At 36.6% G+C, this 23,555-nt stretch overlaps 1 protein-coding gene across 2 annotated transcripts in view; it reads right to left on the bottom strand.

Annotated features, from left to right (window-relative positions):
• Positions 1 to 11,209: 11,209 nt before the first annotated feature.
• RAMP3 (receptor activity modifying protein 3) overlaps positions 11,210 to 23,555 on the bottom strand; it is a 53,458-nt gene continuing 41,112 nt past the window's right edge. For both annotated transcript variants that reach the window (XM_063304213.1, XM_063304214.1), the window contains one exon: positions 11,210 to 12,188. In XM_063304213.1, the coding sequence (XP_063160283.1) occupies positions 11,933 to 12,188 (256 nt within the window). In that variant the 3' untranslated portion in view covers positions 11,210 to 11,932. The remainder of the gene's footprint in view (positions 12,189 to 23,555) is intronic.

Below are 23,555 nucleotides of genomic sequence, written 5' to 3'. Positions count from 1 at the left end.
CAAACCTGAAACCTTGCTAGGACCTTTATTACCTTAGCATTAAATAAATAAATCTAACCAGACAGAAACTATAAATGGCAGTGACACAGACTGAACAAGCCAGTCTCACTATTAGATCTGAATTTTTAGGAACATTAGTTCTGTGTATGCTTTTGACATTTGTCCTCCTGGCTACAATAACTGTCCCTTATTAAAATTATGTTAATTTCTAGTTAATGTTCCTTCTGACCTTGTCACAATGCAACTGCATTCTATATATCTGCAGTGATTAAAGCGTTCCACAATTCAGAGCCCCTTTTCTTCCTTCTTCTTTTTTTAGATAAGAAAGGAAAAAGAAAGGAAGCAGGAAAAAGATTAAATATGAAAAAGCACAGCATTCCCTTATCTTTAATATTTGTATTAAAAGAGTTTATTTCAGCTTTCTTGCACCTGCAATATGAGAAAGCTGCAGTAGGAGAAGCTGTACCTTATTCAAAGGTGCAAGAAGAAGGAAAATGATTAGCATAAAACTGTAGGTAAATCTGAAAGACATTTATATCATTTCTCTCCTTTGCCCCAACAGCTCTTAGATCCCAAAGACAGCAGTGTCAGCAAAAAAGCTTGTTGAAAACTTAGTGACAAGAAGATAATTCCACCCCTTTTGATTCTTCTTAATTTTTTTGCAGTGCCCTGTAACTCTTAATTCCCAACTCTTCATGGTTTTATCCATGTGTTTTACATAAATAAATATATGCAAGTAAAATCTCATCAGAAAAAAAAAATCTCTTAATAATCATGAAAGGCAAAGAATGGAAGCAGAGTCAGTGATAAATAGCCTATTTAAAAAGTTTCTTTTTAACTGCATCCAAATGACATTGAGATAGCTGAAAATATCACTGAGCATCTGAGTCATTATAAAAAACATCTACAAAACTGCTGAAAATATTTATTTTTTCTTCCTAATGAGCAACTACTGATCCTGGGAATCAAACATAGTGGTTTACTAATTGCATGTGCTGGGATTTTAATGATAAAATACAGTATTATTGACATATGTAATAGTTGCACCAATTAACTTTTGACCTAATTCATAATGCTGATAGTACTTTTGATTCAGACCGTCCTTAGGGTTTAAAATTGCTTGGAAGGCTGTTTCACACATTACATGACAGGCTACATGATTAGGAACAGAGATATACTCAAATATGCTCATTCAATTCATGAGGGGGTTTCTGGCAGCACCCCCACTTCCACTTCCCACAATATGACCACCACGCCTTCAGCAGATAGGTGTAAACAGTACAGGTATAAGGTTCAGCCACACATGTGAAATTACCTTGAACTTCACACATTTTTGGATGCAGATCAACGGAAGAGCAGAGGCACATTTTAATGCTTACTGTGCATTACTGGGAAGTGATAACCTTCCAACCCACAGTTCTTAGGCTGTGTATGAATACCAGGCCCACATATCTCCTAACGGATCCATCACGCCTGATAGGGGTTAAAAGCATGACTGATGAGGCAGAGCATCAGCCTTGGAAAAGAGCTTGAAAACAAATGCAGAAGTATAGATCACACTGACTTAAAATCCTCTTAGATGCCTTCACTGAAAGTATTATTTGTGGAAGACTGCTGGATTAGAAAAGAGCGACTTAATATCAGGCTTTCAAAGTCACATTAATCTCTGAGGTACAGTTTCTATGCTAAATGTTCACCATGAAAAAATGCCATCAGTCATTCCTATGTTGAAATGATTTTAAAATGTCATTGTCTCCAATTCAGGTTCATAACCTCCATTTCCCTTAAGCAATAGTGACTTCCAGGGCAACCGTTCCAGAGCTGTATTTCCTTTTCAGGAGACAGCCTTGGAGATTTACAGTGCTTTTGTAAACTAAAGTTTATTTAGGGATTAGGCAGTCCTTATATTCATACAGGTTTTCTTTAAAATCATATGAATGAGAGACTCAGCAAAACCAAATACATAATTTTATGTATATAAGAGCATGGTTGACTGATGAACCTTCCCCCTCAAAAAGCAGAGAATATCATATTGATCAGGCAGGGTACATAGTGGCCTTACCTCCATCTATATGCAGGTTATTTCTGAAATATATAGAAATCTTCGTATGATGACAGTAGAGAGTGCATATCTCTCTTTCCCAACACAAACTGAAGTGCTAGTTTGATGGATCGAGCTTTTAAGGAGCATTTCTTCAATCCCAGGCAAGAATTCACCCTCTCAATTCCTTATGGCTGCAAAGCGTTTTTTCTTCCTCAGAAGTCAAAGCTACTGTACCTGCATTTGTCAGGAATTACAGAACCATAATCATGACCTCTTCTTTCATACTCAGATTTCAGGAATGAAAAATGGAGGACAACAGAGTATAAACAGGAGTATGGTACCAAAATATTTTTCTTGCTATGGATGTGGCATCCTAATGGGTTCATGCTAGAATTAATACTTCTAGATTAGAACCACAGATGCCCTGTGAACTTTATCTTTAATTTTTTTTTAATTGTTATCTCTGGAGTGCACTCTGACTATGCTGCTGTATTTCAGGCACAGTTGTTAAAAATCTAGGACATAACTTCCTGCCATTTTGAGGCAGGAAACTATCTCAACTGTATGAAAGCTGTAGCGGAAGCCCTCAAATAGAGCACGGTTTGAGAAACAGGGAACTCTTCCCTCCCAAAAAGCAACAATTCAGGGCCTGCTTACATGTATGACATAGAACTTTTTTTCACCACTCTACCCACTGGGACCCTTGCTTCCCAAAGAAAAGTGGTAAAGTGAAGCTTTTCTTGAGCAGCCACCATGCTTCAAGTACAGAATGGGAGGAGGGATCCATACAACACCTCCCACCTAATTTCTAATCCACCTAGATTTTCCCCTCAATTCGTTTCTTCATTCCTTTCATGAGAAATCTTCTGAGAAAGAAAACCTGACTGTGCAATGCCTTTTGATTAGCCTTCCTTTGAAATACTCTCACTGTTTCAGTAATTTACAAAAATAAAATCCCAGAAGAAGGCATGAATCACAAGTGAAATTCCCATATAAGTGCTTTGACCTTATCCGCTTTCACAGCTACAGTCATGGCATCATCCTGGACATTCCCCAAATGACCTGTCCATCCTTCTCCAATCTGTTCCAGTCATTCATTAACAGGAAACATGGAATGCATTGGGAATGGATTGCTTCACAGGAACATCACCCTTATGACTGTGGGTGTATGTGCTTTCTCCAGAATTTAGAAACAGCTTTTCTTCCTTAATAAAATAAATAAAGCAAAAATGTTACTGTACGTCTATGGGAAATCCACCCACCAACATATCTAATGGTTGTCTACCCCAGAAGCTTATTATTTTTCTCCTCTGTCAAGCTATGTACTGCCCTCATTCCACCACTTGTTCTCTAGTGTTGGTCATGCAAGAGGGTAGAAAGAGGTCCTAAGAAATATTAATTTCTTTGATGTAGGTTCCAAAGATTAAAATACATGGCTTTTCTTCCCTCTCTAGGAGTTAATATTTATTTAACTATTTATTTAGTTATTCAATTTGCAAAGCTGTCCAATTCACAATTGCAACTCTGGGAGGTTATCATAGGATGAAAAACAAACAAATTAATTATACAATGGCCATATCTACTTGTAAAATGATATCAAAAACTTGCCAAGCCTAGATGTCCAGTGATACTGGCCAGGTTTCTAAGTTACTCTTCTGTTAGTACAAAGGGGAGGGATTTCTGTTAGTTCTTTCTTCTGTCTGTAACCTCCTGTTGCCAGCCCCACTATTCACAGTGGGCTCCCTGCCTTCCGGAGCAGTATTTCAGGGAGGCTGGAGAAGAACTGAGGAAAGGAATTCCCTCTCTGAAAAAAGAATGGAATCCAAGCCAATCATGACATGAAACAGCTAATGCTGCCTTTCTCTAGTACAGTGTGCCAATGGCCTCTCAAAATTCTTCCCTCTAAAATAGAAGGGGGGAAAATGGAAGAGAGCATGTTGCCAAAGAAGAATTTTACAATAATTTATTGAATGTGGGATTTACCATTGGTGGTGAGAGCACAGTTTCTTTCTCTTTTTCTCTTCTGCTTCTCCTCTTGATCCTGCAAGTGATAGCAATGGCACTTGTGCCAAGAACCACTTTTCTGAAAAAATTTGGCTCATCTCTACTATATAACTCCTCTGATTCATTTGACAAATTATCTACCTCCAGCCTAACAGGAAGATTGTGGGAGAACAGCTTCGCTCTCTCTCTTGGATTATTGATCTTGAGAATATCCAACTTCAGGCTTCTGGGGAAGAAATAGCAAATTGAAGCAGCCCCACTAAAAGTGGAGCCAATGACCATGGCGGAGTGAAGAGCCAGCAAGTGGACCTGCTCTTCATAATTCCTCTCCAGACAGGGAGAGGCCTTGAAATTGCCCACAAGTGCTCCTTACAGTTGCAAGAAGACTACAAGACACGGTCTTCAATGGGTTTAGAGCTGTGGGAGACAAGGGAATCTTGCTCAACCCAAAATCTGTGCCTTCCAAAGGACACAGGGTTCGCATACTTCCTTTTCTAACCACCTTTGGAAATTGCTTGTTAACTGCTTTTCAGCTATTAGGAACTTTGGATCAACACGTTTTTTACAGCACTAGGTGAGTTTCCTTCAATTCTTAAAAAAAGAAGTTTTAAATACAAGTTTAAGGACTCTAAAAAATTATTTTAGAATAAACAACAAAAGGGTGATTAGAACTTTGATTTTGGAAAGTTACAAATGGACTAAGGGTCCAAATGGATTTGAAATAAAATTTTGAATTTAATTATAAGAATCCTTCCCATGGGAAAATGCTTTTGTTTTGAATTCTTTTAAAAAAAACATGGTAGGATGGGACTTTGAAGGTTGGACACTAGAGGGAACTAGAAGGAATGAAAGATTACAATTAAAGGAGAAGAACGCTTAAATTTGACTTACTAATACAGAATGGAGCAAAATATTTTAACACTGGCATATTGAAGTATAGTTTTGAACAATGGACCCAGAAGTTAATTTTAAGAGTGTCTGCCTCTATAGACAGATTGTGTTTAAAAGATGTTACAGAAGAGGAACAAGTTTTACTGGACAAGACTGAGACTGATCTGAAAGTGGATTTAAAAATGACAGGCTACAAGAATGATATGGAAAAAGTTGGACAATGGATATACAAAGAAACCAGCTGATGTCTTAATAATTAAAAGGGATATACAAATAACAAACTTACCTGGATAATTTTCCTCTATTGGATTTACAAAAGAGGCTTGTTAAAGCTTTGAAGAATTTTGTGAGAAGGGACAAAGAAAAAATGAAAAGAAATAAAGTTGTAGGACATTATTTGAAGGGACTAAAGATCAAGATTGTTAAAAGTAAAAGGAAGGAATATAAAGTTGCTTTATTTGGTCAAGATTAAAATAGATAAGTTGTTCTCTCTGATAACCCTTAATGGACTTTGCTGATCAGGAATGTAATGATCAGGCTTTAAGGATTTGTTTCTACATAAGAGATGGGTTATGGGAAGAAGAGATCATTTGTTGTATTTTAAGAGAAGGTGGTAAGTTACTAAAATTGTTTATACTTATTGTGATGAAGGGGGAACTCATTTCTTTATATATTTATTTTCCTTTTATTTACTATATCCTTATTTTTTCTTTTCCATTTTTCTTTTTTCTTTTCTGCACTTTCTATTTTTTTCTTTTTTTCTTTTAGTTGGTATTAGTTTTTATAATTGTAATTGTAATTTTTAATAAAATTACTATAAAAAAGAGAATATCCAGCTTCACAGAATATGCACTGTATCATTAAACACTAGCAAGGCACTGTTAATTTGCCAAGTGGTAGTTTGAAAACAATTAAAATAAAATAAATTGGTTTATACAGATGGAGGAATAAAAGCACTGCATGTTACAATAAACGCTGTAAATGTAATAGATGTTACTTTTCTAAAAAGACTTCTACAAACCTAATAGAGAATATGGTAATACTGATTGCTTAGCCTGCTAGTTCACTGATTAAATAATTTAGCTTTTCATGCTACAGAATGTGAATTGCTGTCCTAGGCATCATTCTAATTCTTATTTAACTTTTAAAGCAGTGCATATTATGATAAATAATAGATAATTGACAAGTATTTATATTTGATAATGATTATTATTGAGCTGCTCAGAAACTACTTGGTTTCACTAGCAGTTTCAAAAGCCAACTCATTTCCTTATTTATCATAAGCATTTTTCATATACCTTCATTATTGTGAAAAGCACTAATGCTGTGGCAAAATTCATTTCTGATTTCTTGCTGAACTTATTTTTAAAAATTATCAGTAAAAGTAATCAAATATTTGACACAACCTACAGTATATGTCCTTTCCTTAAAACTTTATCTGTATATTTATTTATTTATTTTATTTTTATCCCACCTTTATTATTTTTATAAATAACTCAAGGTGGCGAACTTAACTAATTCTCCTTCCTCCTCCTATTTTCCCCACAACAACCACCCTGTGAGGTGAGTTGGGCTGAGAGAGAGTGACTGGCCCAAGGTCACCCAGCCGGCTTTATCTGCAAGAATGTAAGTATTGTTTGCCTTGTAAGATTATCAAATCTGAATTTCCTGCTAAAAACCATATCTATTGGTCTATTATGGTTGTTTAAAATCCTGTGTGGTTGTACAGGTTCCTAGTGTCTGAAGAACATACCCAAAAACAATTATCTTGCTTAAAGGTATTTCCACTTTCTTATGGCCTAAACACAATTTCATCCTGTAGCTGAAACAGGATTTCTCCACTAATGCGGTTTCTGTCATTGACGTCAATAGCTGTACGTAAATCGATGCCTATCCATCACCCTAGTGTCAGAGAACAGCACACTTAGCTTCCACTGTACTGCTTCTACAAAGACTGAGTAAAGTCAGGCCTTTTATGTTGCCACCCAGGAGGCTTTTCAAGAGTCCTGGAACAATAGTTTCTGTCCACAGCTATATCCTGAAAGCGTTTTACCATATTATGAATAGGTGTGTGCACATTTTGGAACTGGTTCTTTTCTCATGCAACCAGTAGAAATGATTCCCTGTGGTGTGAACCAGCAATCTTAATCATTTCACATTTTTTGCACAAGAAACTACTGCCATGGGTATTGAGTGACATGATGATCAGGATGATGATGGTGGTGGTGGTGGTGGTGATTTGATTGTAAGGTAATCTGTGAAAACATTAGAATATTTGAGAAAATGGTCACACAACCCAAGTCATTGGGCACTATTGTGGGACCTACTTTAATATGGATTCTATGCTTCCATGTGAAGAGTTTTCTGGACAATGTATAAAAAAGTATATATAAAGCATTTCTTCCCATAGCAGCAATGCATATATAGTTTATTTATACAAACATTTCCAAAGCAGGGTTTATGTAATCCTTATAGGAGTGACTCCCACACTAGTTAGTACATTTATGTTTTCATGTATGAGGACTCAGTGAGATTGAGCTTACTGTCTCCAGAATGTTTCTCCTTTGGGCACCTCAAAACTCCTTCATTTAAAATACTGTCACTGTGCTCTGTTCCCTAAGATTTCTTTTAGTCTTCCATCAAATAACCCAAACCGCTTTCTTCATGGAAATCAAGATGCAGAAAGCAGGTATCAGCTAGTGGCATTGACAGGATCATTTACAAAATTGACCCACAAAGGAAAAAGAGGCTATCAGAGGGCATATGGGGAAACTCTGAAAAGAGTCCCAGGAGGCTTGAGCATGCCCAGTAGCTACAAATTGCTCCACATTGGTGTGAGAAAATTAGAACTGATCATTCAGTAAGAACATATTGCTGGTTTGAACAAAAAACAAGTATATTCCCCATTGCAACATTTTGCTCCAAGTCCCATTCTTTTGAACCCAATGAAGTCACCACAACTTTAAGGAGAGCACTATCTTTTCAATGTTGAAGCCAAACTAATAGGGTAGAAACAATTTCTTCATCATATATTGTTGCGACACAGTTGACTTCATGAGGACTACATTGGGAGTTGGCATATCTGTAATGCTGCAGGTATAGCTTTATACTTAGTTGCGGCTCTACTTAAGATCTCTAAAGAATTTAATTGTTAAGGTATGCTGTTACAGAATAGCCAGAAAAATGAAAGGCATTGTCCATCACTTGCACTCAGTAATTCTTTCTGAAAGGGATCTATGGTATATTATCATGTATCAATTCACTATAATTTATTTATTTATTTTCTATCCTGTCCTTATTATTTTATAAATAACTGAAGTCGGCGAACATACCAAATGCTCCTTCTTCTTCCTATTTTCCCCACAACAACCACCCTGTGAGGTGAGTTGGGCTGAGAGAGACTGACTGGCCCAAGGTCACACAGCTGGTTTTTCATGCCTAAGGAAGGACTAGAACTCTTAGTCTCCCAGTTTCTAGCCCATTGCCTTAACCACTAGACCAAACTGGTTCTCTTTATGCCTTTTCTTCCCTCACCATATATAAATCAATCATCAGCTGTTCATTCTAGGCCAAAAAATAACACCACCACCTCATGGCCTACTGGCCTTGTGAAGGCACTTTATTTTATTATATACCTAGTATTTCAGAGTCTAGGTTATCCAAAGCCCCAACTGGTTCATTGAGTAAGTCATGTGAACTCAGGGCTCTGCCTTATTTGGAGGAGCAAATCAGAGCCATAGTCTGAAAGTCACACTTGTGGAAGAAGCCAATTATATGTTTGATGCTAAGTCAAAGTATGGTTTAATGTGACAAGAATCCAAAATGACTGTAGTCCTTTAAAGTCACTTAGTCTAATCTCTGTTTATTTTAACTCTTGGGTGATTCAGAAGAGTATTTCTTAAATATCTTGTAAACTGAACAAAAAAACGGTGAAAGGTGAAAGGTCCCCTGTGCAAGCACCGAGTCATGTCTGGCCCTTTGGGGGGATGCCACTTTTGCAACGTTTTCTTGGCAGACTATAGAGTGGGGTGGTTTGCCATTGCCTTCCCCAGCTGTCACCTTCCCCAGCAAGCTGGACGCTCAACAAAAACAACAAAAATCATTTCCACAACTAGGTATTTGTTTATGTTGCCTATGTCATCATTTCCACTGAGAACAGTATGAATCACCATACAAATGAAAGCATTTGTTGGAGAAGCAGATTTTACTATATTGTTGTATTACAGTTTTAATATAGTTTTAATATTCCTGAAGGCTGACTTAGCTTCCCACATATCAACTGGCTCCTCCAACAAATGAGAGAGTATGACTAACATACTATGGACAGCTCCATCCATAGTTTACCATTCAAAGTAACCAGGGAGTCTGATTTGTCCCTTAGACTGAGCCAGAGCAACTAGTTCACAAGCCATACTAAACAAACCAGATGGGATTTGGATAACGTAATGCTTAATGCCAGTTCAACTATTCTTACTTGGCATTTTTCCACATGTTAAAAATTATGTGCCAGAATTTCATATCTCAGTTTTCATTCCCATTTTCCTTCCTTCCTCATGTTCTGTATGGTTTGGACTAAGAAAATAAGACTATATAGTCATTACTTGCCTAGCATTATTATCATTTCATCCCTTAATTCACATTAGATGGATTTGCAACAAGACAAACATATAAAGCTATGAAATTAATCCTAAACTGCTTTGCTACCTGTTTAATTCTGCATGGATTTAGAATGACTTGAAATCTTCAGAACAAAGAGGAAAAAAATGTGAATTAGCAGTGCTCCCTCTCCATGCAACTGATTGGATTTCCCAAATCTGAATGTTCACTTCTCCTTTCAGGAAGCACAAATAAGCATGGGAAGAGGAAGTATAATGCACTTAAGCTTCCTATTTTCCTTCTTAAAATATTATCACTCAACATATACCCCAAGATAGGGAAGCTGTTTGGCTCTAGTTCAATTGTTTGCTAATTTCAGAAGTCACCGAACAAACAGTGCAAAATAATTAAAAGCATGGTGCCATTTTTACATGCATTAAGAACGTAAGAATGCTGCAGAATCAGACCAAAAGCCTAACTGATCTTAGTTCTGTTCTTCATAATAATTGACCAATGTTTGTGGGGAAGATATGGCCTCCTACATTTGTTGATCAGAATCACAATGCCTTATTGCCAGAAATATCATATTTGATGGTCACTGAAAGTTTTATTATCTATTGATCCATCAGATACCCTTTTAAAGACTTTGTAATTGTTGTCTGTTGCTTTCTTTAGTAACAGCTAATTTTTATAATTTAAATAAATGCTTTATGAAGGATTAGTTTTACAAATACATTCACTTGATTTTTGAAATATGTAAAGCTGCATTATAACAATACAATATTTATAGCACAATATAGGTTTGTTCAGGTTTTCAACATTTTAACAAAGTAATTGAGATAATGTGATTTTAGTAATATATACAGTGCATATCACAACTGATAAATGTACATCCTATACATCCTTATTTTTTATGCCACTCATAGAACCATAACATTTGGTTCTACATTAGCATGTATAAGAAATGAATTACAATGTGGTTCTAGTTTTCTTGGATCCTTTAGATAAGATGAAATAGTTTAATTAGGTTCTCTGCCTCAATTTATTTCTCTTTATTCAAGCAGTCCCCTAATGAGATAGGAAAGCATGTTCACATTAATAGCAGAGCAAGATACATATTGATGTCATCTATAGTATCAATCAGATGGTATATCAACAGCACCTGATTGAAATCATTGATCCCAATAAAAGTTTTTTTTGGTTTGTTTGCATGAACAGCAGACAGTTGGTAAGCTGTTCTAGTCCTATTTAATTGTGTGGGGTATGAAAGCAAAATGTTTATGATCGAAGATCTTAGCACTGAGAATGGCATATTTCTGTTACAGAACACCTCCAATTAGCAAATCTGAGGTTTTCTATAGGAACAGAAATTGTTTTGCCTGTGTCGTTAAACTCTAGGTTCAGCTTCTCAAAAAGCATAAGATATTTGCTAAAGGAAGTTGAATTATTCTCCTACATGTGCAAGTCTGTGTGGAATGCTCACTTCAAAACATTTAACATAAAAAACTATCTCTCAGTATGCAAAATTTGAAGTGCATCAGTATTAACAGGGTTGCTATATTTTCTTTCTATGAAATCTGTCCATTTAAAGCACTTCAGAAGCAAAAAAAATGTCTATGGAAGAAAGAAGGAAAATCGTCCAAAAATTAACCAATTTAAAAGCACAGAAAGAAAGTTCCCTTGACACTTTAATAAATTTCTGGTTGACTAATTTCCTTTCATTCTCTTTGCAGCTTTGCAAAAGAAAACCATATCCTTTCAGGAGATCATTCTGTAGATGCTTTCAGCTTCAAGATGTGACCTTTCAAGGACATTTTTCTTGTTTACTTATATGTAGAAAAGCCAACATAATCATTACAATTCTCTCATCAACAGTTACTCACAGTGTTTAATTTTCTTTTGCTGCACATGTGTATGCATGTTATATATCTTTGGCAAGGATGGTCTGCTTAAGTCACAAAGTTCATACTTAAATACCCCTAATTTTCACAGTTAATTCCAAAACAGCCCCTACAGTAAATATGATCAGCATACATGTGTATACATTTCAGATCTGCAGTCCACATATAGTATCATGTTTAAAAAAAAAAAAAGAGTTGAACAGCTGAGATTCATTCTTGAGTTTAAAAGCCCCAAACTTCCATTGTAGATAGCACATTTACATATTGGTTTCAATTCTTGCCATTACAGAACTGTGGTCATCCACCATTATGTCCTTTATCAGAACAATGTTTGTACTGCTGGAGAAGTACAAGTAGGTATATGTGGCTACAGAAAAATGTTGCCCTTTATTGCTTGTCAAAGTTGACTCTATATGTATGGGTATACATATTGATATACATATTTCTGTCAGCCATTCTCAGTAAAAGAAAGAACAGCATGGTGATGAATGCCAAGTTACACCAAAATGTCACTTCTTTTGCTGCACCATACCACTATACCAACCATGGCAATCGTCAGAAGAATTGGTACGAAAATCAGAGGAACCAGAATTTTATCTGGAGGATCTTCCCAATGCACTTTATCTGAAGTACAGTTTGTAAAGAATTGTCTGTGGATTCCAGTGATGAAGCCTTCAGCCAATGGGTTAGGCCAAAAGCACTTTGCTGTTAAAGCCTTGTGTTCGGTACATAGAATAAAGTTGTTGTAATACCTGAAAAGGAAATAATATGAAAATAAGTGGAACAAATACATTCTAAAAACACTGCTAATAATTCTTTTCCTCCTTCATTCTAGTTTAACATACAGCTAGTTCAACAAGAGATAACAACAAAGAGTTTGCTTCTAAAATGTAAGTTGCAGGAGCCTTTTTACACATAGTCCTCGCTTAACAACCCTAATTGGGATTGGCAACTCTATTGCTAAGCAAAGTAGTCACTAAGTGGGAAATCACATGACTGCAACTGTGCTTTCTGGCTTGAAAGAGACAAGACTAGTCAGTTTCCCACCTTCACAGCGTCCCTCAGTCACATGATCTTCATTACAGTCAGTATGCTGTAATGGGACTGGGAACTGAAGGTGTGCTATGCAAACAACTTACAGTATTCTCTTGAAATCTCTTCCTCTCCCACCTCTCTGCTCTGTGAGTGGGGGGAGAAAAAAAGCAAGTGATTTCTGTAAGTAATCTCTCCTTTGCCTGACCCTTTCCCACTCCTGGTGTGATCACATTGCTTTCGATGTGTAGAAGAACAAACAGCTTGCTCTCTTGAAATCCCTCTCTAATCTCTCTACTCATTCCCCTACCTCACAGAGTGGAAATATTGGAGAAGGGATTTCAAGATAGTACTGTAGGCTGCCATGATCACATTGTTTTCAATGTGTAGAAGAGCAAACAGCTTACTCTCTTGCAATCCCTTTCTCTCCAATCTCTCTGCTCTGCAAGGGGGAAAGAAAGAAAAAAACATAGGTCAGGCACAGGACATGTACTGACTGTAATGGTGATCACCTGGCTGAGGGACACTGCAAAGGTGGTAAATGGGCATAAATGGCCCCTTAAGTTATTTTTTCAGCACCATTGTAACTTCAAACAGTTGTTGAATGAGTGGTTGGAATCTAAATTTAATTAGAGTAGAGCCACCAAAATCACTGGGACCTCAATGAGTCTACTTTAAATATGACTAATACAGGCTGGAAATCAGACCAACTAAAAATGAAAATGGAATTCATTTCAATAGAAGTGGTAATGAAAATTCTACATTAGAATTTGCTGTGTTTTGAGACTGGTGAAGCCTGTCAGTTTGATCCTGAATTAGCCATAGTTAGAGCAAGTTCATATATAATGCTAAGCTATAACATGGTTTATTTGATTTTGGCTTAGTGCATTGTATGAACCCAATTATTTTAATCTAGTCCAGAGGGATTATGCAATAAAATACAGTTAAAGGAAGAAGCATGAATTCAGTCTTACCCCTTTCAATGTGAGTAGAGCTTACATCATGTCTAATTAAGATCAAGGGTTTGAGCAAACATAAATTTTCCTTGTGGATCTGAAGCCATCCTTGGGCAATGCCCTAAATCTAGATTTAATATTCTGGCAGCAATTCATTGAGGAGTCAAGATGTTGTAAGACTTCAAAAAACTCTAAATAAATTATCTCAGTTTCTATTAGAAAAACACACATATACAAAACCACACACATATGAATATAACTTGGGTTAAAATTTTCACCAGAACAGAGAAGACACTCCACAAAATCATACCACATTTCTTCAGATCCCTTTCTTTTAGCTTCAAATATATTCTATTTTTTTATGAAATAGATATTTTACCACTTTCATTCCATTCACTACTTTTAATGTGGGTCACCATATATTCCTTTTACATTCAAAGTCACAGTCTTTCATAGACCATGGTTGTAACCAGATGGTCCTCTTCCATCTCTCATGGCTTGGCCTACTGAGATTATACTTGGTAAGATAACACTAAGATAACACTTTTTGGTAAGATAAAAAAAGAGTAGAATAGGTTCCCAACCTTATTCATAACCATGCCACATGTAGCATTCCTTGCCAACAGTGTAATAACTGTCAATTTTGGCACATTTTGGCAGAAACAAAATTTAGTTTTATCTCAGGCACATTTCACACTTTTCCATGCAAGCTTGGATTTCTAATCCAAAAGTACCTCACAACCAACAGCTGTTGCTTGCATTCCACCAGCTAGGAGGTACACTTCATATACTATGGATGTACAGGTAGTCCTCGTTTAGTGATTGCAACTGGGAACAGCAACTTGGTTGTTAAGTGAAGTGGTCACCAAGTGAAAATCACATGACTGCAACTGTGCTTATGATTTTTACTTCAGCTTTCCTTTGCTTTACAGAGTCAGAAGGATATGAACCCAAACAGCCCGGTGAGCCCAAATGAAAGGGAAGGTTTCTAGAACTCAACTCAAGAGGAAGCCGGGTAAAAGGGCAAATCTTATAGCCCGTTTTTTCCACTCCCCCGCCCTTTGGAATGCTCACCCCAGGGCTGGGATAATTAGCAAGAAGAAAACTAATGTTTGTATTTACATTCATTGGAGAGGAAGGGATTACAAGAGAGTAAGCAAGCACACAATGGGGAATACAATTGAAAGGACCCATCTAATATTGGCAGATAATTTTAAATCTTCCTGGGAAATAGCTATCCAAAAGAGACTGAGCCTCTATGGTTTCTCCAGTGATGCCATCTTAGCCTTACAGTCAGAAAGAGCTAGATCAGTACTAAGGCAAAGGATCTTAGACACAGAAGGCCAAATAGAAATTGCTGCTTTTTCTTGTAATATGTTTGTCAATAACCACATCTTACTGTCCAAACCAGCTCCATATTTATATTACATTACAGTCCCCAAATTTAGGAGAGCCCTATCACTAAATCAGGCAATTTAATACCCTCCCCACAGCTGTTTTAGAAGGGAAATATAGGAAAATCTCATATGAAACCTATTTTTGCACCTGTAACATGGGTGCCATAGAAACCATGGCCCATGTATAGGGACCTTCGCCACCAGCTGATTACCCCCCTTTTATTTAAATTCCCGGGCACTCTGTTAAACAACCAAGATAAATGTATTTCTTTGAAAGCAGCAAAATTCTGCTACATTGTATTTAAACTTTGCCTGCAAATGGTTGTTAACAGTTACTGACACTACGGGATAACTTTGCTTGTTTTATAGAATGCATTTTATTGGTCAATGACCAAAATAAAGTTTCTTCTTCTTCTAGACACATTGAAAGGAATGTGCTAGCGCTGGCTGTTTGCTCCCAAAGAAAGAATTAAGCTACTCCTCCTTCGCACCTGTCAAATCCACACCCCCCACCAGGCTGCCTTTTTATTTGAAAAAAAAAACTGGGAAGATTGCTTATATGGCTCCCATGTCAAATCTAGGTTGGCTCAGACTAACCTCAGTCCTGTTGATCTTAATGGGATTTATATTCAAATTTTACCTATTGTGTTTATATACTTGTTGAAGCCAGTGGGACTTATTCGAAAGTATGCCATTACAGGATTGCCCCTTAATCTCAACTATCTTCAACACTATATGTGGTTGTTTAAAAGATTACATTTAATCAAGGAGTGTCTTGATGTTAGAATGTATCAGCATCAGTCATATTCTCAAATATAGATTTTTTTTAAAAAAATCTCTGGTTCATGTGAACTGCAAATATATTTGGTAACTGCAAATGTATTGATAACAAATATATATGGTAACTTCAAATATATATTTGAGAAAAATCCTCCTTAATAAAAAATATAATAGAAAGAACACCAAATAAACAAACAAATGTTGGAGAAATAAAACAGTGATCCAAAATTCTACTTTATCTAACTGATCTCTGGCACCAGATCAAAGATGCATTAACCTCTCCAATTTGTTGGAAGTTTTTCACTTCTTTACTTTTTCTCCCATATTTCTATTGAAAATTCTGAACATCATTCCATAACTGGGAGATGTTGGCATAGGTCAAACTTAATTAGTTCCCAGCAGTATCTCTCCTGAAGAATGGGCTTTGAAAGTACATTTGCAGTTGGTAGTCCAAATGTCAAGATCGGAGAGCTCCATTTTTGTTAATCATTGATTTTCATCTCTTCAATTGTTCCCTCTGTGCCTCTTTGAATGGATGACTCATTTCAGGTATCTTCAGTGTCTTTCTTTTCCAGTGACTCTAGTTTAGTCTGGATTTGGGGCAAGTGCAGTTTGTTTGGTTGCAAACTATCTGGCTATTTGTATAAGAAGGACACTTTATACACTACTGATATGGAAGAATCACAATATTTAGGGGTGGGGATCTAATTTCATTTTGAACTATAGCATTCTACTATCTGTTCTGAAGCTCTACTGAACAGAGCTAGGCTTGAAATTATTTTTATTTTATTTTGTTGTTAATGATATATCACCTGTCACATTAATTTTCTAAGGAACATTAGCATAATCATTGAAGCTGTTATAGTTTTACACTTAATTCCAGATTTTTACAGGTTTTAATGGTGCGGCTGAAAACCCGACAGAAAAACACAGGAGCTGGGTCTGTCTTAGTGACTAGCTTGCTCTGCATTCTCCCCCATATTCTCCCTTTTTATTCCAAGGATTAATTTCCCCATAAGCTCTTGGGGAATACAGCAATGGGTGAAGCCAAAGCCAGAACAGATACAGAATATCTGTTTTCCAGAATATTTAGAGAGAGCCATGTATTTATTTATTTATTTATTTGCAAAAATGACATAGCATGACATCTGGTTTAGGGGGTGATAGACATTTCTTTTGTGAGGTAGACTCTAATTCTGAGAACAGAAGCAGCAATCTAGATTTATCCTTGCCACCATTCCTCTTATACTGCTTGTGGCTTAAATAAATAAACCCTCTGGTGTATTAGAACTGGACACTGTTGTAGTTAAATGCTGATGAATAAAGCCAGTGTGATCTTAATAGCTTTGCAGCATTTTCATAGATATGCCTTGTATCTCCACATTATCCACCAAAGTCTTATACAAAATGTCAAGTGTCAATAGTAAAACTTGACATGAAACCCAACAGAAGATGTACCTAATACATTGTTTTTCTTTTAGACAAAATGTTTACACTCCTTGTATCCTTGCAGGTGTAAGCCAGGAAGGATGTACTGAGACAATAAAAAGTCAACATTGGATTGTTCAAGATTCTTAAGACCTTATTTATTGTAATTCTGTTGACAGAATCACCATCAGCAGACAGTCAAATACTTGTTTCCTTTTGTTACAAAGTTTTATACTATTCACAGCTGTGTTTGTACAGAGTACTGAATAAAGCAGATGTGTTTCTAACAATGAAGACTAATAATAATTAATGTTACAAAAAACTGACTTTCAGTGATACTGCTCTACATGTATTTGAGATGATGTAAGTGCATTTGTATCCGCAGTTCCAATATTAACTCAAGAATGAAAATGAATGGGGGTTTTTCCATCATGCAACAGTTGTTTTCTCCTTATGGGCAAAAACCACAACATGAAAGCTACTTCCTAACCAGTCTCAATTTATACTTAACAGGAAATTGGACATGAGAATAAGCAAGTCATCTCTGCTGAGACTCACATGTAGAAACTGCAATGAAATAGTGGCTACAGCTGCCAAATGGTGGGAGGAGCCAAAGAAAAATTACTTTGCAATCTGTATCTAGCCCATGACTTGCTTCTTTGCATTTTCTATGATATGTTCTTTATCCTTGCTCTACCCATATCAGATTTCAGGTTACTCATGATAATATATTAATACTTTTATTTCCTGCACTGGATATTTTTTAAATGAAATACAGGATATAAAGTTTATATATCAATAATGAATAAATACTCGTAAGAATGAAAAGGCAATTGAGAAAGAGTAGTTAAGAAGACAGCCAGGCTGTTCAGTTATGATCTTCGGTAGACTGCTACCCCTACTAGCATAATATCTGCCCCAAGAAAAAAAATTGAATGAATAATTAATATATTATCCCCTCTAGTTTCTTGGAGATAGGTGAAATATAGATGCACTGAAATAATTTTCAAACTTGAATATGTGTGAGAAATTAGCCCACCACATTATCTGGGATGCAAAAACAATTTCTGTATTTCTTGGCTACCCACTAGTGGTCAACCAGAGTTTGGCAGCTCAGGTATGGTTGGCTATAAGAGACACTCATCTTCCTATTTGATTTTAACATCAAGGCTTAAAAGTGGTTGCAGCTGCTTTAAGTGTTATGTTAACAGGTTGACCCTTTAAAGCAGCTGCCTCTTTTCACAGGCTTGCAAGGAAATCTGAAAAGACAGTCTGCTTTAGGGAAGGGCTGCACTTATGCAAGTTTTTGAAACATTCCTTCCAAATAAATTTCAAAGCATGCACAGCTTTATCACTGCATTTGCCCTGTGAAAGAGCTAGTCAATGGATTTCAAAAAGAAGAGGCAAAGTAAGAGCAAAAAACTGTTGTACAGAAATTAGCATTACATCTCTCTTTTTTTTGTTAGTGTTAGCACTCTTAAGCCACAAAAGGAATGCCTGCCCTCTCTATAACTGGATATCTTGTCCTTCCAGTTCCAGAAACTGGATTATATTGGCTGTTGTAGCAGAATTAGGTTGTTCCATATAAAAGAACAATTTAGAATGTTTCTGGACATGCTTGGAAGCAGAAATTATTTAACTGTACTTAAAAACAACATGTTTTCAGAAGGGTTTTATTTTTCCTCTGGGACTTCCTCTTAAAATCCAGCCTACATTGTTTGTCACTGACATTACTTCTGGCTAAGGAAATAGAAACAGACAAATAGATTTCTCTTATGTGAGTGGTACAGGCAATCTTTGAAACTTAATTGTTTTAGAAAATATGGTGAGCTCTAATGTTAATCTGTATTAATAACTATATGGCAGTTTTTATTCTCCTCCATGCCAGAGTCCTGTTAAGTGCTTTGAAATAAGGAAAAATAAAATAACCAAGTCCTACTTACTAGACAGGACTGTTAACTGCAACTTTTAAAACGTGTTCAGTTAGGACCAGCTGTCCTCTCTCAGACTTTGTAAAGATTAAGTGCTTTAAACTAATAGGCTTTCCTTAGCCCCTTGACACACCATGCAGTATATGGCATACGCACATGGAAGCCAGGTCAATGCTCTTAGCCCTGCCCCCCCAGTTCCAATCACTTCTGAGCTTTCTGTCAGTTTTGTTCCCAAATCATATGCTAGCTACTATAATTTATTTCCAAAAGTTAGTCGTTTAGTAGGGAGACCCAGTTTCAGGATCTCACTTAGCCACAGGTTGTCTTTGGAATGACCATTATCATTCGGTCCAAAACACCTTACAAGCCTGTGTGTGTTGACTCCTGGCAACTGCCTGGACAGGTCCTTGCAGTTTTCTTAACAAAATTTCAGTATGCCATTGCCTGCTTCCCAGGGCTGAGAGAGAGTGACTGGCCCAAGGTCACTCAGTTGGCTTTGTGCCTAAGGCAGGCCTAGAACTCACAGCCTCCTGGTTTCTAACCTGGTGCCTTAGACACTACACCAGACTGGCTCTGCGGAGAATAAAACAGATGGGGAATACTTTGAACATTCCCTGGAGGACTGTGGTCCAGTGATAATTTGTGCTGTAATGGTAGGCAAAGTAGAACAGGCGAATGAAAGAGAAGGACTAGCCATTTCTCTTTTTGCTCTTGTCTTCTTGTCCTGAGAGATACTTCAGTTCATTTCAGCATCACAGCATCTTATTCTGTCCTCTGAGCTGCTCCCATGGAGACCACCATTATGCCTCTCTAATGTTATCACCAGAGCAGTTGTGTTTAAGTTGGAGAGAGCATAGGAGACCAAACAACCATTCTCTATTGAGTGTCTCTACTTATAGATCTTCTTTCCCATGTTAAATTGGCTCTTTAAAAGTCAGTTGCTTCACATTCTCTGTAATGAAGATATGAAGAGAAATACAATAGAGAGGGGAATATTTAATCTTAAAATTAAATTAAAACTATTCTGAAGAATGTATTGTAGTAACTAAGCATCTTGGGAGAATAGAAACCTGGAAACTATTTTCCATATCATTATTTCCAGCTTTGGCTCAGGGTAACAATATGATGAGATTGAAACATAAACCACGAAGATCCCGGGGGGGGCGGGGGGGTCAACAGTCTTTTGTTTGATGTATGAGAAACTTTTCATTTATATATTTTCTTAAGTTAGGCCATCTAAATTTCCTCTTCAGGCAGGAAGGCTAAAAACTTATTTTAAAAAAAGTATGCAGTTTCTAAAAAGCCTATTTAAAGAAATGGTGAGGGTAAGTTTCCCATCTCTTGCTCACAGGCCTATTGCTGCCATTGCCTTTATGAAGGGAAGAAGCAGACTGAGTTAGTAACGATGCCTCTTTACTTCACTGGTGCTTTTTTGACCCTCCTCCTTCTTTTCTCCATTTTTTGTGGGGCATTAGTTTAAATGGAATTATTTGTATGGAAGTGGTGGGCACTTTCTGCAGTGCCAGATGGCTGCCTGGCCCAATGTTTTAATAATCCATGTTGGCAGTCGAAGAAGAAGAAGGTGGTACCTCTACTGCCACCACACCAACTAAAAAAGAAAGTGAGGGGGTGCAATTTAGAAGGAGTTTGCTCAGAGTTCCCTGATATTTTATAATGCCTCTGCTCAGATTTTCATGTAATTTAGACAGAAAAAGAGAAAAAAGTAATGAAAAAGGCAAAGAAGACTGATTTTAGATTATCAAGAGATTCATTCAATAATTGTCATTAAAGGGATGGCAAAATACGGTTAAAGCTCCGTTCTCAGATATTAGAGACCCTACCCAGACTTCCCCAGGTTTTGGCCAACCAACCTGCTACCCATCTCCAATTTTTTTCAACCACAATGAAGAATCAAAACTTGCATTTAAATGATAAATCTGGAATTGTAAGAATTCCAGCTGCACAAAATGTGTATGTCCCAGAAATCTTTGTAATAGCTCTTAAAATCTCAAATGGTTTTTAAGATTTACATTAACTATGCAGAGGTATCATAAGGAGATTTAATGATGGGTTGTGTCAATATGCTAGTGATATATTTATTTCTCTGGTACTACCTCATCAGGAAATAGCATGATGTCTTAAATGTCTACCTATTGCAAGAATAAGCTGAATACAAGCAAAACAACAATATTTCACTGTGAGCTATTCTAATTTTGGGGATGTGACAGTCCCCCACATCTGGATATACTGTAGTCACTTCCACCCAAAGTAAGTTTGAGAGTACTTGTGGATTCACATCTCTTTTGCACTTCAGTTTGAGACAGGAATACTGATTCATATATACCAATTTTGCATCTCTTTCTAGAAGAAAATGGCCTAAATGTGATGGGTTCAGATTATAACAACTTGTAGGCTACATTGCATTACTGCACTGTACCACACATGGGCTACTTTTGTACACAATTCATCAACTTCAGCATATACTGAAAATAGTAGCCAGCTTGCTCTGAGATAATCCAAAATTATCATATCCAAATATCAGAATAATTACAGTTCCATTTATTTATTTCTGAATAAAATATAGAGTGCTGGTTTATTTCCAGTTATCTACAACACTTTTATATTATCCTGACCACATTTTAAGGTCAGCCAAAGACTGTAGTTGTTATGATTTGATAGATAATGAGGCAGGGCCAGACTTTCTTGGTCATTGCCCCAGAGTTCCGGAATGTGCTTCCTTCAGAAATATAGAGATTAACAATTAAAATACAGAGATTAATCCTGGCCTTAAAGAAAGCCTAGAATACATACTTTTAAAAGACTTTTAAACAGAGAATTTTAATAATTTTTAATCTCTTGATTGCATTATTTGTAAGCCTCCTTGAGAATGGTTGATAGTTGGAGGTCAGTAGATGTTTAAATTCTTAATGCCCTGCAGGCCTGCAAATTGCCCATATCTCTCTCTGCTTCCTCCTGTATCTGAATTGCTTTGCTTCCTGGGGCAGAGAGTGGAGAGAAACGTAAACTACCTCATGTAGACCTTATCTGAATTCTTAGCAGATACTGTATGAAAAAAGCAAGAGGGCCAACGTGTCTAATAGCTCTGAACCAAAGAGTAAAGAAGAGATTAAAGAATGGTACAGCCAACCAAAAGAAGAAATTGGAGCTGGTACTTGCCTATTCACCCAAGGACAGTCTATATCTATGGCTATATTTTAATATACTTTCCCATTATTTGGTGGGCGCCTCAGTGGCTTAATGATGTTTTATTTATTCCTTTTTGATGACACATATAGCAAGTCTGTAAAATGCCTTAAAAAGTGACAGATGCATATAATTGTAAGACATGGTAGTATTTTCTTGGTTTGTATTGTTCAAATAAGTATTGTCAAGGAGAATTACTGTCACAGCATTTATGTTTATAATCATTACAAATCTGCAGAATCTTAATTAACTCAAAGAACAACCCATAAAAATACTTTTTAAAAGGTACGTTGTTTTATTATATGCATTTGATGACAATAGATAAGCTTTTTTAAAAAAGAAAAGGAGGAGTGTTATAATACCAGCCAGATTTCCATTTAAATGTTTCCATTTTGGTTCATGTAGAGTCATCCATTTACAGTAGTTTTTTCTCTTAAGTAATGGTATATTTTACAGCACACTTTTATTATTGATAGCACAGTTGAGTTGTAGGTACAAAGAACACTAGGATAATGTTTCAAAACTTGCATGTGCTTTCTCAAGCACAGTATGTGATCCTAACTTGCAATATAAAATCCTTTAACATAATTTGTTGCTCTTCATTTAATAATATAAGGACATTATTAGACTCCAATTGGAAGAACAGAAGCGCAAGTTTTTGTTTCAAACCTTGTGAAACATGTGAGCATTCTTTGCAATTTGCAAGCTTCACAGAAATGTTAACTCTGCGATAAAACATTCTATTCAATCCCCAAACGTAAAAGATAGCTCTCAGATTCACTGTAATCATCTCTATAAGACTTGTTTAAATCCCTATACTTGTTTTAGTTATACTGCATGTATCTCCATATATTTACTTTAATTATATGTGAAGAATTTAAAGCTGCAGTATTATATCATCAAATCAAATCATGATGCATACTGGTCTGTAGTACATAAAAGGGTTAAACCGCTGAGCTGCTGAGCTTGCTGATAGGAAGGTCGGCGGTTCAAATCCGCGTGACGGGGTGAGCTCCCGTTGCTAGTCCCAGCTCCTGCCAACCTAGCAGTTTGAAAACATGCAAATGTGAGTAGATTAATAGGTACCGCTTCGGTGGGCAGGTAACGGCGTCCATTTAGTCATGCCGGCCACATGACCACGGAAGTGTCTACGGACAAACGCCGGCTCTTCGGCTTGGAACGGAGATGAGCACCACCCCCTAGAGTCAGACACGACTGGACTTAATGTCAAGGGAAACCTTTACCTTTACTATATATATAGTATAGTATAGTATAGTATAGTATAGTATAGTATAGTATAGTATAGTATAGTATAGTACAGTACAGTACAGTACAGTACAGTATAGTATACTTTGCTCAGTGGAGAAGTGCCATCAGATTGTATGCTAGAA

This window comes from Candoia aspera, chromosome 4 (assembly GCF_035149785.1).
Source record: "Candoia aspera isolate rCanAsp1 chromosome 4, rCanAsp1.hap2, whole genome shotgun sequence".
Taxonomy (NCBI): Eukaryota; Metazoa; Chordata; class Lepidosauria; order Squamata; family Boidae; genus Candoia; species Candoia aspera.
Note: the sequence above shows the minus strand (reverse complement) of the source record. Positions and strands in the feature narration are given on the sequence as shown.